The sequence below is a fragment of the Accipiter gentilis genome, chromosome Z (genome assembly GCF_929443795.1).
Source record: "Accipiter gentilis chromosome Z, bAccGen1.1, whole genome shotgun sequence".
NCBI classification, from domain to species: Eukaryota; Metazoa; Chordata; class Aves; order Accipitriformes; family Accipitridae; genus Astur; species Astur gentilis.
In genome coordinates this window covers 59,990,740-60,009,151 of record NC_064919.1, presented here as the reverse complement: position 1 = coordinate 60,009,151, position 18,412 = coordinate 59,990,740, and the positions used below count along the sequence as shown (strand labels likewise).

Below are 18,412 nucleotides of genomic sequence, written 5' to 3'. Positions count from 1 at the left end.
AAGCAACAGGCATTTTACCTTTACCATTGAGTGTTAAATAAGCTACAATTCTCTTGGTCTCAACTATTTTCCCAATTTCTACTTCTAATTCTCTCAGCTAAGTCACTGGAGGCTCTGACGGTGCTGGAGCAGTTTGACTAATAAAGATTTATACAGTACGGCTAAAATATACCTTGCTGTTATAAGTCATGAGATGTAACAAAATGCCTTACACTGGAGACTTTAAGTGGACTAGCAAGGAACTGCTTGAGATACTCACTTTGAATAGCTTTTGAATTATAGAGCAAGATAAACATAAAAATGTAGTTGTCCCTCTGTTCCTTTTACAGACACCACAAATGGGATGTCCAATATTTTACTAAGAAAGATTCTCCTCTGTATAGCTCTCTAAATCTAGCACTTCTGAATTAAATGCAAGGAATTTAAACATAGATCAAACTTTCTGCTAAAAAGAGTAAGAAATACAATCTTGTATAGGAGATGTAATACCGTACCCAATTAAATAGCACATCAAACTAAGGCCAAAAAAATAATCTTAATTATTTCAATTATTAAGCTCAAACCTTAAAAAATGGAACATATAGATGCAATTTCTTGAAATACTTGTAAGATCCAGACTTCACTGCTATTTGATTAAAAAAAACCAACAACCAACCAAACAAACAAAAAAACCTGAACAAAAAAAAGTAATAAGAGTAGGATCACACGGTCCAGTACCTTAGCTCTACTTGCTCAAATCAGGGTTCTTAGCTACGCTTGACCTCAGGCCGACCTTGTTTATATACCAAAAACCACTAATGAAACTTGACATCAAAGTAAACAGAACAAAAACATATAGCTAGAGGGTAGGTACATTTTCCTACAATACTACAACTTCTGAATTCTGAAATTATTTTAGTTGTCATATTAGGCAATTTTCAATAGATCAGGATCATTCATGGTTAAGATGAATTGAAAACCAACAAAAATCTTTAAATATACAACATTTAGTTTTTCTTCCAGCTGGGCCATATATGTAAAGTATATTATTACTGGGCACACACAGCATGCACAACATAGCTGGCAAATCGTAGTATTTTGATATAAAATTGTGAAAGAATACTTAGTTTGCAGAAGTTATTTTCATTGCATTGTTTTTAATTTACTGAATAATCTCTAGGATAAAGTAAATCCTTAGAAAGCACTAAAATCTCAAAGTTCTTAAAGTATTAAATTTCTTTCTATTTTCATGTTAATTATTTCTGATTTCGCAAAGATATCTGAACCATCTATTCCTCAGCAACGTCACTTTACCATGTAGCCTGTATTCATAATTTCAGACAAAATGTCAAAGTTAATACATTCATAACAGAGATGCATGCTTTACAGCTTAAGTTCTGAACACAGGAACGGAAAAATTTCTTGCTTCTTTTCCAGCAGGCCTACATTACCACTTTTTTCTAACACTGTGCAGAAAACTTAAATGGTATTTATTTTTTTTTCTATTTCTAAAATTTAAATATATGCAATTTCAAACATCTGACACTACACAGTATATACAGAGTCAGAAATAACCCGCTTTGTATTTCCAGCTTTGTCAATGATTTACAATGATCTTGTACCAATTTATGATCGTTCTTAAAACACCTTCTGCTTTCATTAATGAGATACTGAATTCATGTTTTTGCATAAACCAATAGAACGAAAGGGTGGAAGAGATACTTAGTGTACCTTTGTATTGACAAAGACAAATAGTGTCACATACAATCAAAACAGTACCTCAAAATCTTACAAGTTAAGTAGTAATTTCAAAATACTGTTCTCAATATTTTGAACAGGTGAACAGTTCCGCTTTCTGAAACATCAGAATTTTATTTACTAATTTACATTTTTTAACAGTGGTAGAGGACACAGCATTTTGAGAGATACATATTCACAAATCTGATGTCAATGAAGTCATTTATATTTACTTGACTAATTCTTACTCCCTTCTCCACACTCCTACAGTTACAGAACTATATGTTATGTCATGGATAACAGTGCATCTTCTAATATCAGGCACACAATACAGACAAGACCTGATTTGCCTACCATACTGATCAGAGGAAAAAACTAAAACCTTCATGTATACATCTGTTGGTTTAAGAAGTAGTTATTAATATGATGGGGATGAAGGTCTGGTCTAGGCCCCTACCTAAACATGTTATTTGTAGTCTTCTCAGTAAAAAAGCAGCTTAATATGGATGTGAATTGAACTCTGTGGAAGTAACTGGAAAGCCGGACTTCCTTGAAAGAAGGTTTCACATTCTCAGAGGTTCTGTTAAGCATACAGCTACGAAAACCACAGAGTTTTCCCTGTGTTTGCAGATATTATACAAAACATTACTAATTAAGCTATTATACAGTTTTAAATATACATTAAAAATTTAGGACTTATAACTGTCTTTGCGTTAGTATCTTCTGCAAACTTTCTAAGGTGAATAATTTTTTAAAGAAATAGAACATAAGGACATAATGTATAACAAAGTGAAACTGCCTATACAAAAAGTATGAGGACTAAGCATTCTATTGCCAAAACTTATTTTTTGAGTTTAGACGAATACTTTGTCTGTTTTCTTGCTCTGTCCCATCTGTCATCCAAAAGCAATGGAAGAAGCCACACCATTACCATGTCATTAGTTCCTCTGGGCTACATACAAAGGACAAGAGAAGAACATTTGGAGCATAATGCAGTCTAGCTACTTCATTTGGCCCTTCCTCAGCAACATTTGCACTGCTAGTTGTCAGTCAAGAAGCAAAGAATCTTCACTACACTTCAGCTTGATTTCTGTCTATTTTCTCCTGGTATATATCTACAGTGGTTATGAGAGCTCCTTATCAAGTTTTCCTCAGGGTATGCTTCAGGATACAGGGCAGCTGAACAGCTCACTCTTTCTTTTTCTGCTGGATGAACTTTCTACCATTTTACTAAACTGGATTGACTCACTTCCTGTGATCCAGGTGAGGACCAACGTGAACTCAAAGTAAGCAGTGGAAGCTCATAGCCTGGAACAAGAGAAAAAAGAGCCTTTCCACTTTTGATATATTCAAGATGTAAATTTGACTCAGGTATATCCTTTGGTTAAGACAGAGGTATTACATATTATCAGCCTCCTCTCCTTAGGGTGCCTATTAATCCAAAAGACATGGAAGAAGAAAATAGCCAGCCCTTTTTTTCTATTGCCAGAGATGCAGGAAGAAAGAAAAAAAAAGTATTAAAAGTGCTCCTGTCTTGTGCTGTGACTACAAAGCCTCATACCCTGTATCAATGGCAGCTATTCAAAACATGCCAGAACTAAACATTACAAAATGCAAATAAAGAAAAACATTTGATTTTCTCTAAATATAATGTTACACTTGTGTTCCACTAATTAAGAGTTTGGTGGTTCCAAATTCAATCAGTGCCCAGCAATAAAAATGGTGTATAATTCTATAGAACCATAATTATCCTACACTCGTGTGTAAAGAGGTTAATGAAAAGTTTTGGATGCCTCAATATATTTGTTCGCATTCCAGTTTCCTATGAAAAAAGGTTTCAGCATTATGTTCTGTGCATCTGTGGCTCCCTTCTTAATTACTTTTGAACTTACTGGACAATTTCAAATGGGTTTGACAGACAGAACAGAGGACTCAAAGATAATTACATTACTACAGTCTTCATGAAAATAGGCAGTCAAGTAGAAGAAGGAGATCTGCAAGTATCCCAACCAAGGGAAGGGTTGCAATCCAAATTCGGATCTTACTAGACACAAGTGGAACCTTGTAAATACTTCCTCAGAAAAAAAAAGCTTCTGCTAGAGCTCATATCTTCTTATAGACCATCCCTAGACTCATGGCAAACCCATGGGAAACAAGACAATTAATTAGTTCTGCCTTTAGAAAAACTTTCTAAAGGTAAGAAACACATGCATAGAGCCAGACTTCAGTTGTTATCTCTTTCTAGTGTACACACAGTTAACTTTCTACTTTCCTAATTGTCGAGGCTTAGCTTAATGGAAGTTACATGTGTAGATTGACATATAACAACACAGGAATTTTAAATCTCACGACATACTGTCATCTATATTTAAACAGAGACTGCTTATTGAAGTGGTCAACCTTTTTAACAAATACCAGTCCTCAGTTCACAGCTCCCTTCCTGCTCATGAGCATATAAAACCTCTTATAGCAGTTACAAAACATTATTGATAGGAATTAACAATTTATTCAAATGTATCACATTTTCCGATATATATATAATCTGGCAGCTGCAAAAAGCACGAGCATAAGCAGATGGCTTGCCACAGATAAACTTGAGAACTTCCATGTTAGTACAAAAGACATTTTTTAGGACCATGCCACTGTTCAGCTTTCTGGAAACAGAGAATACAAGTTTGAACACATTGCATTATACATTTTGGACTAGTGAGAAGGCCCTAATGGTATTGACTACACACTGCATGTTCAAAGATCCACAGTATCACGTAGAACCGGCAGCTTAAGTATTGAAGTCAGGTCTTACTGGATCCATAACTTCTAAAATTTCAGTATAATTACTTCAGTGCTTATAGTTATAAATAATTGTAGAGTTGTTACTTCTTACGTTCCTTTCACACAGTTGAAATTCTTGACAAATAAACAAAAGCTACCTTTTAAAAAAAGATCATGTTAATAATATAAAAGCCAGACAGAGAGACTTTCTTGAGTGACCAAAATCATAACTGGGACACCTTAAATAAGTTGAATTTACTGAGGGCTGGTCCTCAATATTTTCTAGCAATTAAACACAAATGATAATTGCTTTCAATTTTTTTTTTTTGCAATAATACTTTTCCAAGTTCAATTGTTTGAAATGTGTAATTTATTGCAAAGATCCATAAAAACAAAATCCTCATAGAGATAACAATATAGATGGTTATAACTATTTAGATCAAGTTTGAAAAATTAAACAGAAAGGAAATCTTAGAGTAAAAGACAAGAAAAATGAAACACATTTGAAATGGGACCTTCCAGAAGAGGACACCAACCTTAAAATGTAAAAGTACTCTGGAGTGCTTGTTTGTAAGGGGTGAAATGAATTTCACCTATGGTATGCTGCATCATTTTTCACAAGAATGACAGTAATGCCTTCTGCTATTAAAGCACCATTCAGAATAGTACTGTTGCTTGTAAAAAGCAAGAAAAAATGATAGATCAAATTTTAAATTCCAAATGCAGTCATAAAATATTGGGCATTGGGGGGGGGGGGGGGGAAAGAAGAGAATGCAACGAAAATATCAGTTTTGTTGTTAGACACTATGAAAGTTAGGACTTTTTTTTAACCAAACAGAAATTAGGTCTACACAGAACAATTAACTTAGATGATCATATGGTGTGCCTCATGCAACCAGAAAGAATGTCAGACACATTTACAGTTGAATTTTTTAACTAATTATTTTTTAAAAAAGTAAAGACCAAAACAAGCAATGAAGAAAATAAACATTGCAAGTCAAACTCAGTTGAGGTTCATGCCAGTGACTCAACCTGAACTGTCAAAAGATATTATTTCCATGAAAAGCCTGACAATTATAGGGATAATTCTAAAGTTACTTTACTTTAAATGTATCCAAGAAAAGAAATTTGCTTTAGATCAAGATGACTTTGCACAGGATAACATAACTGTCTCAATGATGCTTACAAGGCTATTCTTACACATATAGTTCTATTACGTGGCAAAACTTACTTTTCCTTGTTTAGAAGAATGGTTCTACTAGATTTTTTAAACCAAGTTTCTCAAAAGAAATTTTAATATTAGGTGCTAGAACTCCCAGATATTAAACACAAAGAAGAAAATCCACAAAACAGGTGAACTTGTAAACTTAAGTTGTTTAATATAATTGGCACCTAAAGAAATGAACTGAAATACAAATCACCCTACAGAAAACCACTTAAATTATTCTGTATATTACTTCCTGCTCTAGTTATAGGGAGCTGCAATCTCTGTTACATACAATTCAAGGCAACATACATGTTTAAATAAAAAGAAAAGGCTCAATTAAGGAAATAAAAAAGCATTAACATACCTATTTAATTTGCAACTGTCACTTATTTGAATTTAATAAAATTGTAAGACATAGCATGGATCAAACTGACAGCAATGAAAAACAGGCCATTAATAAAGTTAACCTAGAGATACTGCATTTAAAGCCTTATTTTAAAAAGTATATTCCTACACTCTGTTGACAGAGATAAAGCAGAACCTCATTGATATTAGATGGATTTCTCAAAGGAAACAGTAGTAAGCAGAGGAATATGATGACACAAAGTTGGGTCCACAATAAGCTGAACTTTTTTCTTAATTAGAATCTATTAGCCAAGCAATTTAAACTATTAAGTGGAAAAATAAAGTGGAAAATACTTGCAGTAAAAACACCTTGTTTAAAACTTACAATTGTTAGGAAATATAAATGTATTACTGACACATTATTTTATATATTGCTGAAGATTATGTACTAAGCAAAATTAACACTTCAACTATGTTAACAAAATACTACATCCTCTTCAGATAAATAATGCATTGCAGGGACTTGATATAAGTTAAGTTTCATCGAACTGTAGTGCTTGACAATATTAGCATATGCATTTGTTTTGGAAATCAGTCTACTTACAACTGAGTCTGCGTCTGGACACTCCCTATTAAAAAAAAAGAAAATATACAATTATAAAATGCACAATTTATTTTATTCATCTAGTTCTGGTAATTCCTTTAGTATTTTCAATTATTTTGAAACATTGCATTTGACCCTTTTGCCTCTCAGACTGCAAAAATTTTCACTATAAATAATCCACATTCAACTGAATCGGATTTAAATAAAAGCTGGAAGTTTATGCTCAAAACACCGCAGAAGGAAAAACTCAAAAGAAATGCTGAAAAAGCAAACTCGTATCAAAGATATCAAAGTGTCTGTGTGTGCGTATGTGTGTGTAAAATCAAGGAGTACCACACTGTATTCTGGATGAATATACTTTAAGAGTCAGCTCTCTGTGTTTGACATGCACAATAAGTAGAATTCACCAATCCTAATGAAATAGTCCACATGCAATTGCAAAGCATTTTGGACAATAACCAGTTCGCAAAGAAATTAAGACTTTTCTTAGAGGAATTCAGAGCTTCCCTGTTTTGGAATTGCATTCTTAGTTCACGTTTGTCAAGCAAAGTTGCAGTCAAGCACTAGAATACGCCAGAAAAAATAAGCACTTTAAAAAAAAAAAAAAGTCATCAGCAGAAAAGCAGTGATTGCAAGTACATTATTCACAAAAGTTATATTTTTCCACTAGAACTTCGATTTAAGCAGTAGTATTTAAAAAAAAACACAAACAACACCTGACACTGACTCTTTCTGATCTCTGCAAAAAGCAGAAGCAATTATATTTACAGAACATGGGAATACTTGAGTAGCATACAAGTCCTCTCTAATTTGCATTCTGACAAATAAAGCTGTAAGTGCCAGTGTAACTGAACAAGAGTGGTTTTATATAATCAAACTGAACATCCTAAACATATACTTCCGGAAAAAAGAGGAAAAAAAAATTAAATTATTGTAATCTAAAAAATTTTCTCTGAAAAGCTAAATGGGTCAAATGTAAAAACTACAGTGTCTTTAAAAACAGGTATGAAAACTTGCTAACATGGAAGCAGTATTATGAAATTCAGTACAGCCTGTTAAGGAATTGACAGTGAGATGAAGGATCCTGTATCCTCTGAAAGGCCTCACACAAAAGAAAACATGTGACCAAGTTTCTAATTGACTTACATCTTATCTCCCTCTGCTGGCTAAACTGAATTCATAACAATAGAAAGAGCTATTTTAAAAGCTGTTTTACAGCTCGAAGAGACAAAGTATTAGACTTCTCTCAAAAGATGTAGCAAACAGATTTTCTGACATATCGTTTTAAAAAGTGTCCATACTCAAACAAGACAACCTGAATTTAAGAAGAAATGTGAAAGATGTGAGGCAAAGGACAATGAAAGTAATTTAGCCCAAAATGAAGATTTTAAAAATTAGTGAGCTAATAGATCTCAAAAAGTAACAGCAGATCTAGTATCATTCCAAGGAGCACCAACAGCACCTCCCAGGATCCATTCACAAAGACAAAAAGGAAAACTCAATAGTTTGCAAATGCTGGTGAAGTGGAATATGAGGACATCAGGTTTTAGACAGATGTGCTTTTACACCACTAGATGCATGATCTTTCTTTTGAGATTAAAGAACTAGGTCATGCTTCTAGTATAAGGTAACATTTCAGGAAATGAGGATTCTGTAAGAGAATTTAAGATTTAAGGATTGTAGATAAAAACTAAAACAACCAAATCATGCAAAGCAGTGGTTAGGAAAAGAAGTTAAATCCTTGACTAACCTGTATAGCAACATGTAATAGAATATATTGTGTATGGTATTTCCCTGTGTAAAACCATTACTAGACACTACATTCAGTTTAGGTGTCAACATGATAAACTGAAAAGCCTACAAACCATGAGAGTTTTTCAGGATGTGGAAAGCGTGCCCTACACAAATTAAATAAGCTTACAGCCTAATTTAACAAGAGATTAAGAAAGGACTTGACCTCTATGTGCAGAGAAGTTTCTGATGATACAGAGTTTTATCATCTATAACAGGATCATCAGCTGAAGATGAAAGACAAAATTTAGACTAGCAATAAAATTTTTTAAAGAGATCATATATAACTATCAGAATATTTTACTTAAGCATGTAACGAATCCTCTGTTACTTGAGATATTCTAGTTCATTTAGAAGTTATGAATTAATGCAAGAATCTCTGTAAAAGTCTATCATACGTGTTACATAGGAGGTCAATATCATACTGTCATACATCTTTCTTTCTGACCTCAGAATCTATTCATTTTTGTATTGTGTGTAAATATAGAAAAAAAATAAAATAATACAAATCAAATTTCAGTCCAACTTGTTGAAAGCAAGGCAAATTCTCTTCCCATTTCAGTGTAGCTGAGCTGATTTATATTTTCTGATGACATCATTGTACCATGAAAACCAAAATTTTTTCTAGAAAGAGACATTGATATTATCTTTCAGCATTAAATAAAATGTCTTTGGGAAAAAGCAGCTTCTAGAAAAGTATTCAGATACTACAATGGATAAGCATACAAAGGTAGAAAGTGTTTCAAATAGGGCTGAAGCCAGTTTTCAGACCTCAGTGCCTAAGAAAACTTTCTTCCTGTCACAGGTCAAAGAAAAACATGATCTCTGAGTAAGGATACATTTAGTCATACACCTGAATTAATTTGGAGTTTCCAGGCCTTTCCTGGCTTCAGAAAACTACTGTTAAAAGTCCTAAATCTTTGCTGGGGCCAGATTACATTCTGCCAAAGAATGGATGGAAGGAGATGCTGGTTTGCAAGGAGGCTTATAACATACATGACGTGAGATTCACTTGAGTAATAACCCACATGGTGGCTAAATAATTATTTTGTTGGACAAGAAAAGCTGATACTACTCAACGCTATCGAAATGTCTTCTTTGCAATTATGTAAATGCAAGACACGGCAAATGATTCAACATAGTTTTTTTGCTGCTATTTGATACTGCAACTGTTCTGCATCCACAAATATCATGAAATAATTATAAAATTTTAATTTAATTATTTTAAACTAAAAATATTTCTTTGTAACAAAATAGTATTCTCAGATCACTGCTGACCAAAATCACACTGTATATTACACTTCTCTCACCATTTACTCCAGCTTGATAAAGTACAGAAGAGAGGGTGGAGGAAAGACTAAATCACAGAAAGAACAGAAATATAGAGGAAAGACTTAAAAAAACACCTTGGAGCCCTAAAGGCATCATGACAGAGAGAAAAAGCTGATTTAGAAGTGTATCACTGTTAAAATTAAACACCGAAAGAAAAATAGCTATGAGGCATGCTGTATATGCAAATAATTAGCACCTGCATGTCTTAGGTTAATTTTTCAGTGTTATATTAAAAACTAAGGCTAATCAAATTTTTTAAAAGTAATTTTAAAACGTATGTATGCACATGTTGCCTCTGAGAATATTTCTACATTGTTAAGTTTGCCAAATTGTAAGATATATGTATGAATACATCTATTGAGAAAACACATATAGAAATTATGAAAAAAATACATTGGAATACAGTGACCATAACTACTAATACATAGGCTGTGACCAATCCATCTAAAGAACTTTTATTCAAACTCACTTTCTGGAGAGTTTTAACTCCTGGGAGACAGAGCACATGCAATGAATATGGCAAAGGGTATAGCTGGGACATCAGTCATGAGTTAGAATGATGGTCTTTCTGAAATGAGTGTGTACATGATGTACTGAAAAAACACTCAAATTTTTCTGTCCTTCGATATTGTATATAAATGTTTTTCTAGCAAAAGAATAACTGAAGCTTCAATTCTGCAAACACAGGTATCCAGTAATTTTTCCATGTACAGAGCTATTATTTCGAGTCCACATGAAAATTGCATTATCTACAATGTTCAAATGTAGAACAAGGGAGAACTACTTATGCATAGGAAAGAATGAAGCATGAGTAGACTACTATGAATACATTTACATTATTTCCTTAAAACCCTTACTTATAAAAATCTTAAATAGCTGTGATGTTGTCATATTCATAGCATTTCTCTACACTTCCGTTATAAACCCATTTTTTTGTAAACATCAGCTAACATTTATCCCCATACTTTTACTAGTTCTCATACAAGACAAGGCTTCAAGATGGAAATATACTTACACAGATTCAGTATCTTTTTCTTTTTTCATTATTCCTGATAAACCAAAAGGCTTCCTCTTCCGTGGTTTTATCCCTACGGAACAAACACTTTTCATTTAAAGATCAAAGAGATAAGTACATATTTAGCCATGTCAAAAGCGTGTGCATACCAATACCAATACATTTTTAATGCTGCCACAGGTGATACAAAAATCTAACAGATAGGTATAGAGACAAACTTAGGGAACATTATTCTAATTTGTTAAGTAAGATACTATCCAGGACACATACCAATCAAAAAATGAAATTAAAATATGGTTGAAAACATTAATAACATCAAGTCCTTATAAGGACTTATAAGTTGGATTTGCATTGTACATCCAACTCTCCAAGCTGGTTATGCAGACTGTCACTTTTTTTAATAGAAAATGAGTGTACTGCCAGTTTTGAGGAAAGGGACTCTGCTCACAAACTCAACAGGTGCTATTGCTCCTGCCGATCCTGAATAACCAATACACTTGGATCAGAAACTGAAGCCTGCCTCTCCCAGCTACTGCAGTTCAACACCCTGTTATTTTCCTGCATGTTCCCATTAGCTGCAAGCCCCTGTCTCTCCTAAGAAGTAGGATCTTGGTCCTGTAAAAAAAGAGAACATCTCTTGGCTTTCCAGCTGATGCTGGGTTCATGATTTTCCAGTGCTGTAGCCAGCTTGAAAGCTGGCTCTCACTGAGTCTGGAATCATGCGCCCCCCCCCCCCCGTGTTGTTTCTTCCCCATTTTTAGCACTGGATACATGCAGCTATAGTACAGGAAAAAAGCTTGCTTTCATACCCATTTAATGTACTAAAAATAAAATACACTTAAATATTCCATCAGACCTGCTGTCACATGTGCCTCTCTCCCCGATTTTTGATGAAGCAGACTGCCAAACAAAATGACTGAGTGCAAGCATCTGATCCAACTAGCCTACAAATTTGTTTTGATGTATACTACTGACAGCGTGCTTTTGACCAAAACAGTGGAAATAATTTGGTTTCCAAAATTTAACAACTGACACTTCAAGCACATAATTAAAAACAAATCATTATATTCCACTTCACAGAAATACATTATACAGCACATAAGGAATCCCTCCACTCTTGGAAATTTTCAGGGTTAAATAACTCAAAACTTTTCAAACTAAGTAGCTGTAAACTCAGCCATATCTTATATTTTAATAGAGACAGAGTTTGCTCCAAAATTATTTTTAAATGCTAGACTGGACTTTATTTTCTTTCTGTGCCTTATGCAGCCCAAAACAATGACAAATGGAGTACGAGAGTAGTTTCTGAACATGGATGCTCTCTGTTTCAGTCAAAAAGATTTTAAGTCTCAGCTGCAATCTTGGCAACTTATAAGTTGTCGGCTGCTATAGCTATACTGTCAACTCCTCTGTCCCAAAAGTAAATACATAGCTTATGCAAATAAAGAAGCTCTTAACCACTTAAAAAAAAATCCCCTAAGCAAAATAAGCTATGCCAACAAAGAAAGGCTTTGTGACCATAACACTGCATTAGACTTGGTGTAACTAACATGGTAACAATGGAAAGACCCTGAGCCATGTTTTGACACTTGTAAATTAAGTTACAACACAGCCGTAAGTGAACCAAATCCAAAGCTCTGCAAAGACAGAGTCTTAGCCAAAGTATAACTATAAAAAATATAAAAATTCTCTGATCTTTGTGCATTAGGCTTATAAAGAATCATAGGTCTTATTATTGAAATTCATTTCCCAAAAGGAAAACTGCTTTTTAGTCTACTGGAGTACTTTAAAATTATACAGATTCACACACTGAATACCCTTCACTCCACAGTTTCAGGTCCTTATCTACAGCATTCTTAACATAAATAACTATGCTACAACAACTCACCTTCAACTGCAGTGGATGTGTTACATTCTTCAAATTCAATAGGGCCTTAAAGAAATGACAACGATGATAAACATTAGGTCAAATTCAATCTAAGATATTTTAACAACTATTAATATTTCCTGAAAAGACTAGATAATCTAATTACAAATTTAGGTGGTAATGGAAAAGCACAATTACCCTGCCAATGGTCAGATTGCAAAATCATACGTGTACAGCAAATCATTAAGTATTTTCACTCTTTCATACTGAAAAATTAAAATACTGGTGCACACTGTCTAAATACAATTCAATTCCCTATGTTATTACAACCACATGAAACACCTCTAATTGGTGTCCTCTTCTCATTCAAAATTGCATCTTTAATACAGTATCAGTGTAAACTTTTCAACTTATCTTCTTTTAATGAACAAGAGCTACATAAAGAAAAATCAAATGTAAGAAAGCACAGCTATAGCCCTAATTTTGAGATTCACACTTTTGCTAACTCTGTATTGTTAGTTCTTCTGTTTCCTCTTCATAGCCAATTACCTAGACAGTTAAAAGTGGCATGCAGAATCTTAAACATAGCAATAAAGAAGATAAAAAACTTTAAAAAAGTCGTTAAGACTAAACAGGAGAAAAAAAGCAGAGAACACGAGTTATGTGCTGTACCTAAATAAATTCATTATAATGGCTTTCCATTACAGTTAACACAAGGTAACAGTCAATTGTCCCTAAACCTCATTCCTTCAATCTGGCCAGGTCTAGAATTAATTTAACCCCACTATGAGCCATTTTAGGGAGCAAATGTGCAAAAAACCACTGAATATACATAGGACCTTTTTCAGGGAATGGCAGAATCACAACAGCACTTGTGCAAGTGCAAAGAAAACAGCCCGTGCCGGCAGGCACCATTACTTTCTGCCCATACTAAGAATGAGCCCTTTTGCCTGTTTGAAAAATGGTAGCTTGCAACCGTACCCACAGCAGACAAAACAAAGTTTAGCATGCTAGCACTGTGGCACAGGGATTACTACTCACCTTTCTGCAATCATTTTGTGGGAGAGCACACCAGTTTATACACAGGTGCATTACAGATAAGATGGGGGGGATGGGGACCATTCCCAGTTCTATACCTGAAGGCAGCCAAAATCACACCCTGTGCTCCCATGCCCCCCACCCCCATCACACTCGTGCAACTACTTCAAGTGAGAGTTTAAAATCTCAAAAAATTTCAATTAAAACCAACTGGAAGTAAAGCAATTATGGAAACCTCAAACACAGAAACTACTTCCACTCCTGCCCCAAGTGCTCGGACTTAATTTATCTTTATGATGAAGTCATAATTATTCATGAGCATCCACCATAAATCCAAGAGCTGTGCAATTTTCAGCATGTTTTCACATAAAATAAAAGGTGTACTTGAAAGCATTTTCCAGGATCTTCACTTTTACTCTTTTCAAAATAAATACGTCATACTCTTGGTCTTAAAAAAAAAAAAAAAAAAAGGCCGATATAAACAGAACTCAGATGCAAGAAACATGGAGACTATAAGCCTCAGTTTGGTTTTGAATACTACACAACAGCAAATCATTGTGCTGCAATTAGAGATGCCACAATGAAACTAAAAAATAATTTAGCTGTGAATTAGGATTGTAAATCATGCAACTGGGATTAATTTGTATTTGATTCATGCAGTTAAGTACCCCAAATGGTTCTATTTGTAATGTAACCCCCAGTATGTATATTTAACTCTTGCAGTGCAAAATTGTGTTCAACTCACTATAAATGCTATATTTTGATAGCATTTCTCAAAATTGCAAATGAAAATATTTATGCTTATGTCAAACAAATAGAAAGGCAATTGAGAAGCTGACAATGTAACTCAATACTCACCAATGTTATGCAAATTGAATTATTTTAGACAGATAAAATCTACCAGATATTTTCTTTGAAATTTTGCAGACTTCTAATGATTTTTTTTTAAAAAAAGGTATGCTCAAAGTAATGACTTGTATTTACTGTAATTAAGACTGAGTCTGCAAAATTTTCCCTGCCAGTAAAAAAAGATCTGATTGCTTGTAAAACTATCAGCAGGATGAGAATCTGAGACTAAAATCCATCAGCATCTCCTTTATCATAATGTAATTGGCCTCCAAATCATTCTCTTGAGAGCAGACTATCAAAAGACCAAATCTCAAATGGCAGGCTTTATTGCCCTTTAAACTTCAATTATTAAATAATTTCAAACAGAAGTCTAACTTTCAATATAACAAGATGAAATACAAATTCCTAACAGCTCTCTCATTCTACTAAATATTGTAAATACATGGGCATTTTAAGCTGGTCTTCCAATCCCTTCTCCTTTGCTCTTCATTAAATTTACAGTAAACCAAAGTCAGCGTGCTCCACAAATCAGCAAATCTGGGTGTCTCAGAAACAAAAACCAGCAAAAAAAATATCCAGAAAAACAGATTTAGAGAACTGTAGATGTCTACACACTGATTTCATCAACATTTTATTTTAGGAATTTAAACTCTATTGTTCAAAATATATTGAGCAAGAAATTCAGAAAAATACCATAAAATATAGAAGCTGAAGAACAAATCCATTACTTCTTCAGCACTACACTTCAGACAACACATTTTTCATCACTTTAGTAAGGATTCAACTTCTTCTGTTTCTTTCGTCTATACATATTCCCATTTGGCCAGGAAAAAAAACCCCAGAACCCAAACCAACCACAAACACTCATCCCCAAAACAAAAACAGATGGAAAAAACTGTAAACAACAGAGACTAAAACATATTTTTAGAGAAAAACAATACTCAAGCTTTTTCAGAATACCATCTTTTTCTTTACCCTTTCCAGCTACTAGGACTGACTGCCCAGACCCAGACTTTTACACTAATGATTAAAATAAATATTCAAGGCTGAAGTAAAACTCATCCTTATTTCAGATCAGTATCTTTAACTTTCACTTTTAACATAAGCAGAAAGCAAAGATTTTCTGTAACAACACATCCAAGTCCCTGTACTTTGTCCATTACACTTGCCTAACACTTCTCTTTGAAGGTGGGATTTTTTACAGCTTGATAAACTTTTTGTTTGAAGAGACAAACATTTCTGCTTAGTACAGAAATGCACAGATACGAAGATCAGATTAGCATATTCAATTAGATTTAACAAAAGCTGGTTTACCCCCCACCCCAAATTCACTTCACTCTTGCAACATTGTATTCTTTTCTCATAGGGAAGCCTATAAAATGCAATCTGAAAAAATCTCAGTTACTGAAGAATTGCCTGAGATAGTAATGAGATGGAAGCTGAACACAAGATTTCAGTAAGCAGGTCCCACTTTTCACTAAGGTCTAGGAAGTTGGAAATTTTGAATAGTTTCTTCTTAATGATGCCTATTAGCTTAATCTATGTTTCACCAAAATAGGCAGAATGATCATAGGAGTCCCTTCTCCCCACACACACTCTCTTTCCTTCCCCTGCATCTACTAGCTGCTTTACTGCAGAAAGATAGATAACAATGATGAAACCAGCATTTTCTTACAACACATTGTGTGAATCGGTTACAACTTGAAAGCATCTTTTGATCCTAACTTACTTTTCCTACTTAACTCGGATTTCTATAGGGCCCTTCATCCTTTGGAATCTTAGAAGTTCAAGACACCAGTGGCTGTCCCTAACAAATCCACAAACATTAAAACATTAAGTTCAGCATTTTCCTCCAATGCCCTAAGACGTTTGCTGGTTTTGTAAAATTTGTATTTAAACCCCACCAATATAACATGTCACATTATTTGCTTGCAGCAAATACAGATTCATACATTTTGCCCTTTTGAGCACAGCAGAGTGAAATTTGTAGAAGTTTTTAATTTTCTTAGAGTTTTGTTCTATAACTTCAGATCTCCCAACAGTTCTGCTTCCTATATGCCTGCTATAAAGAGTACCCTGTTTTGCCTGGGGAGTAGTATTTTTAAACCAAAATAACATTACATAAATAGACATTTTCTGTGGCACTCTATGGTGAACCAATTTAGAAAATGGGATAGCTGTGATGAGCTTTTGGTAATCCACATAACAGCTGGAGTCTCCTGTGGGCAGATGTCTTTGTGCCCAAAGAGGTAATAATACTGTAGCCCAGCCAGAAGTGTGTACTGTGACCACATTGTCTCCTGCTAGAAACAGCTGCAGTCTCCTAGCCAGCGAAAAGGCCTTAGGCACACATATTGCTATGGGAGCATAGCACCAATAAGGAATGGGAATGCTTTCTTAAGAAGTTCCCCTGCATTGTCCAGTGTACTTGTGTATATGGAAACAAAAGCATCTGCACTATCACTGCAAAAAACCCTAAGAAAGCATTCTTCTCTGAACCACCATAACATCTATCTTTCTGATTCCTGATTCCTTAATCATTAGATGGTATAGTAAAAAATTCCCAGTGGGTTAGCATTAATGGAGATTGCCAGACAGGTATAATACATAGATGCAAGTCAAAGCATGCAAACTCACGTGCTGGTAGCACAATTTTTGTAAAAGCTGCATGAAGATTTGAAGGTGGATGCACTACCTCTTCTCTATGAGCAGAAAAGTTTTCTTAACACACTTCTGCCCAATGATTTCAGTATAGACAAAGGCTTAACACCAACAAGGATTTCAGCTCAAATCTGGAAGATTATAATGGCCAAAATTTCTGAAGCAAGTACACAGATTCACTGAACGTTGCAACATCCAAACAAAGAAAAGCAGTTGTTTCACATTTAAGAAGTGTTACTGATGTTGGGGACTGAAGTCATTCCCTGAAGCGGTCTCTAGAGTCCCTGCCACATACATAGTAGCCCAAAGCACTGAAAAGGACCGTCTAGATGTTGCCATACTGCAATAATGATAATAATGATATTCTGCAGTACTACAGTCAAAGCATTGAGATTTCCTTTGTTCTTTTTCTCATAACAAGACAACAATGTGAATTGAGATGGAAGCCTATTCTCAAGCATTCACATGAACACAATTTAAAAGCAAATACTAGAAGTAAAGCAGCACTGTAAAAACAAAAAATACATTTTAAGACACTTATCAGAGTAAGTAAGAAGTTATAGTTCAGCTCTAGTCCAACCCTTGCAGAAGTCTCTGAATTAATGTTCTGCTGGGTTAAGCATGGATAGTTTCAGGTTCAACATAACTTTTTGACAGTCTGGTCTGCCTGTTGTTACCCTGATCCATAGAATGGTAACTATGGCTTAAGCATCTCAAATACATGTACATAGACTTTGAAAGTATTTATTACTGTACACACACAGAACAGAAAAAAATAACGCAGTGCATAAATTAAGTTTAGCCTTTATAACAGAAGGAGATATTATTATTTAGTGGGATTTCAGGCACTTAAGGATACATAGCTATCAGGATGCTAATGAGAATTTAGTATTCTACAAAGGGAGCAGGCGTCAGAAATCAGTAAGCTCCTCTAATTGTATGTAAAAATTCCCACCAAGCATCATCCTAAAGCATTTTCCAAGGCAAGCTGCTGCAGCTCCCAGCATTCTACCAGCCAGGACAGATACGGACATGAAGAAAAGGCAAATGGATGATGGTTACACATGGAAGCAGACAGCTGCTATTTGACAAAAGACTGAAGCAAATAAATCAGGAGTGGGTCAGTTCTTAGGCTTTTGAAAATGAGGAAGCTTTAGTTTGCTAGAACAGAAAAGGCAAAAGGTAATTTGTAGAAATTTTTTATTTCAATCAATG

General features: G+C 34.4%; 1 protein-coding gene across 7 annotated transcripts in view; it reads right to left on the bottom strand.

Moving 5' to 3' along the window:
* The window catches only part of FCHO2 (FCH and mu domain containing endocytic adaptor 2), a 96,123-nt gene that overhangs the window by 31,539 nt on the left and 46,172 nt on the right, over window positions 1-18,412 (bottom strand). For all 7 annotated transcript variants that reach the window (XM_049794624.1, XM_049794621.1, XM_049794619.1 and 4 more), the window contains 3 exons: window positions 12,671-12,715; window positions 10,783-10,855; window positions 6,645-6,669 (listed from right to left, as the gene is read on the bottom strand). In XM_049794624.1, coding sequence (XP_049650581.1) covers window positions 6,645-6,669; window positions 10,783-10,855; window positions 12,671-12,715 — 143 coding nt within the window. The remainder of the gene's footprint in view (window positions 1-6,644; window positions 6,670-10,782; window positions 10,856-12,670; window positions 12,716-18,412) is intronic.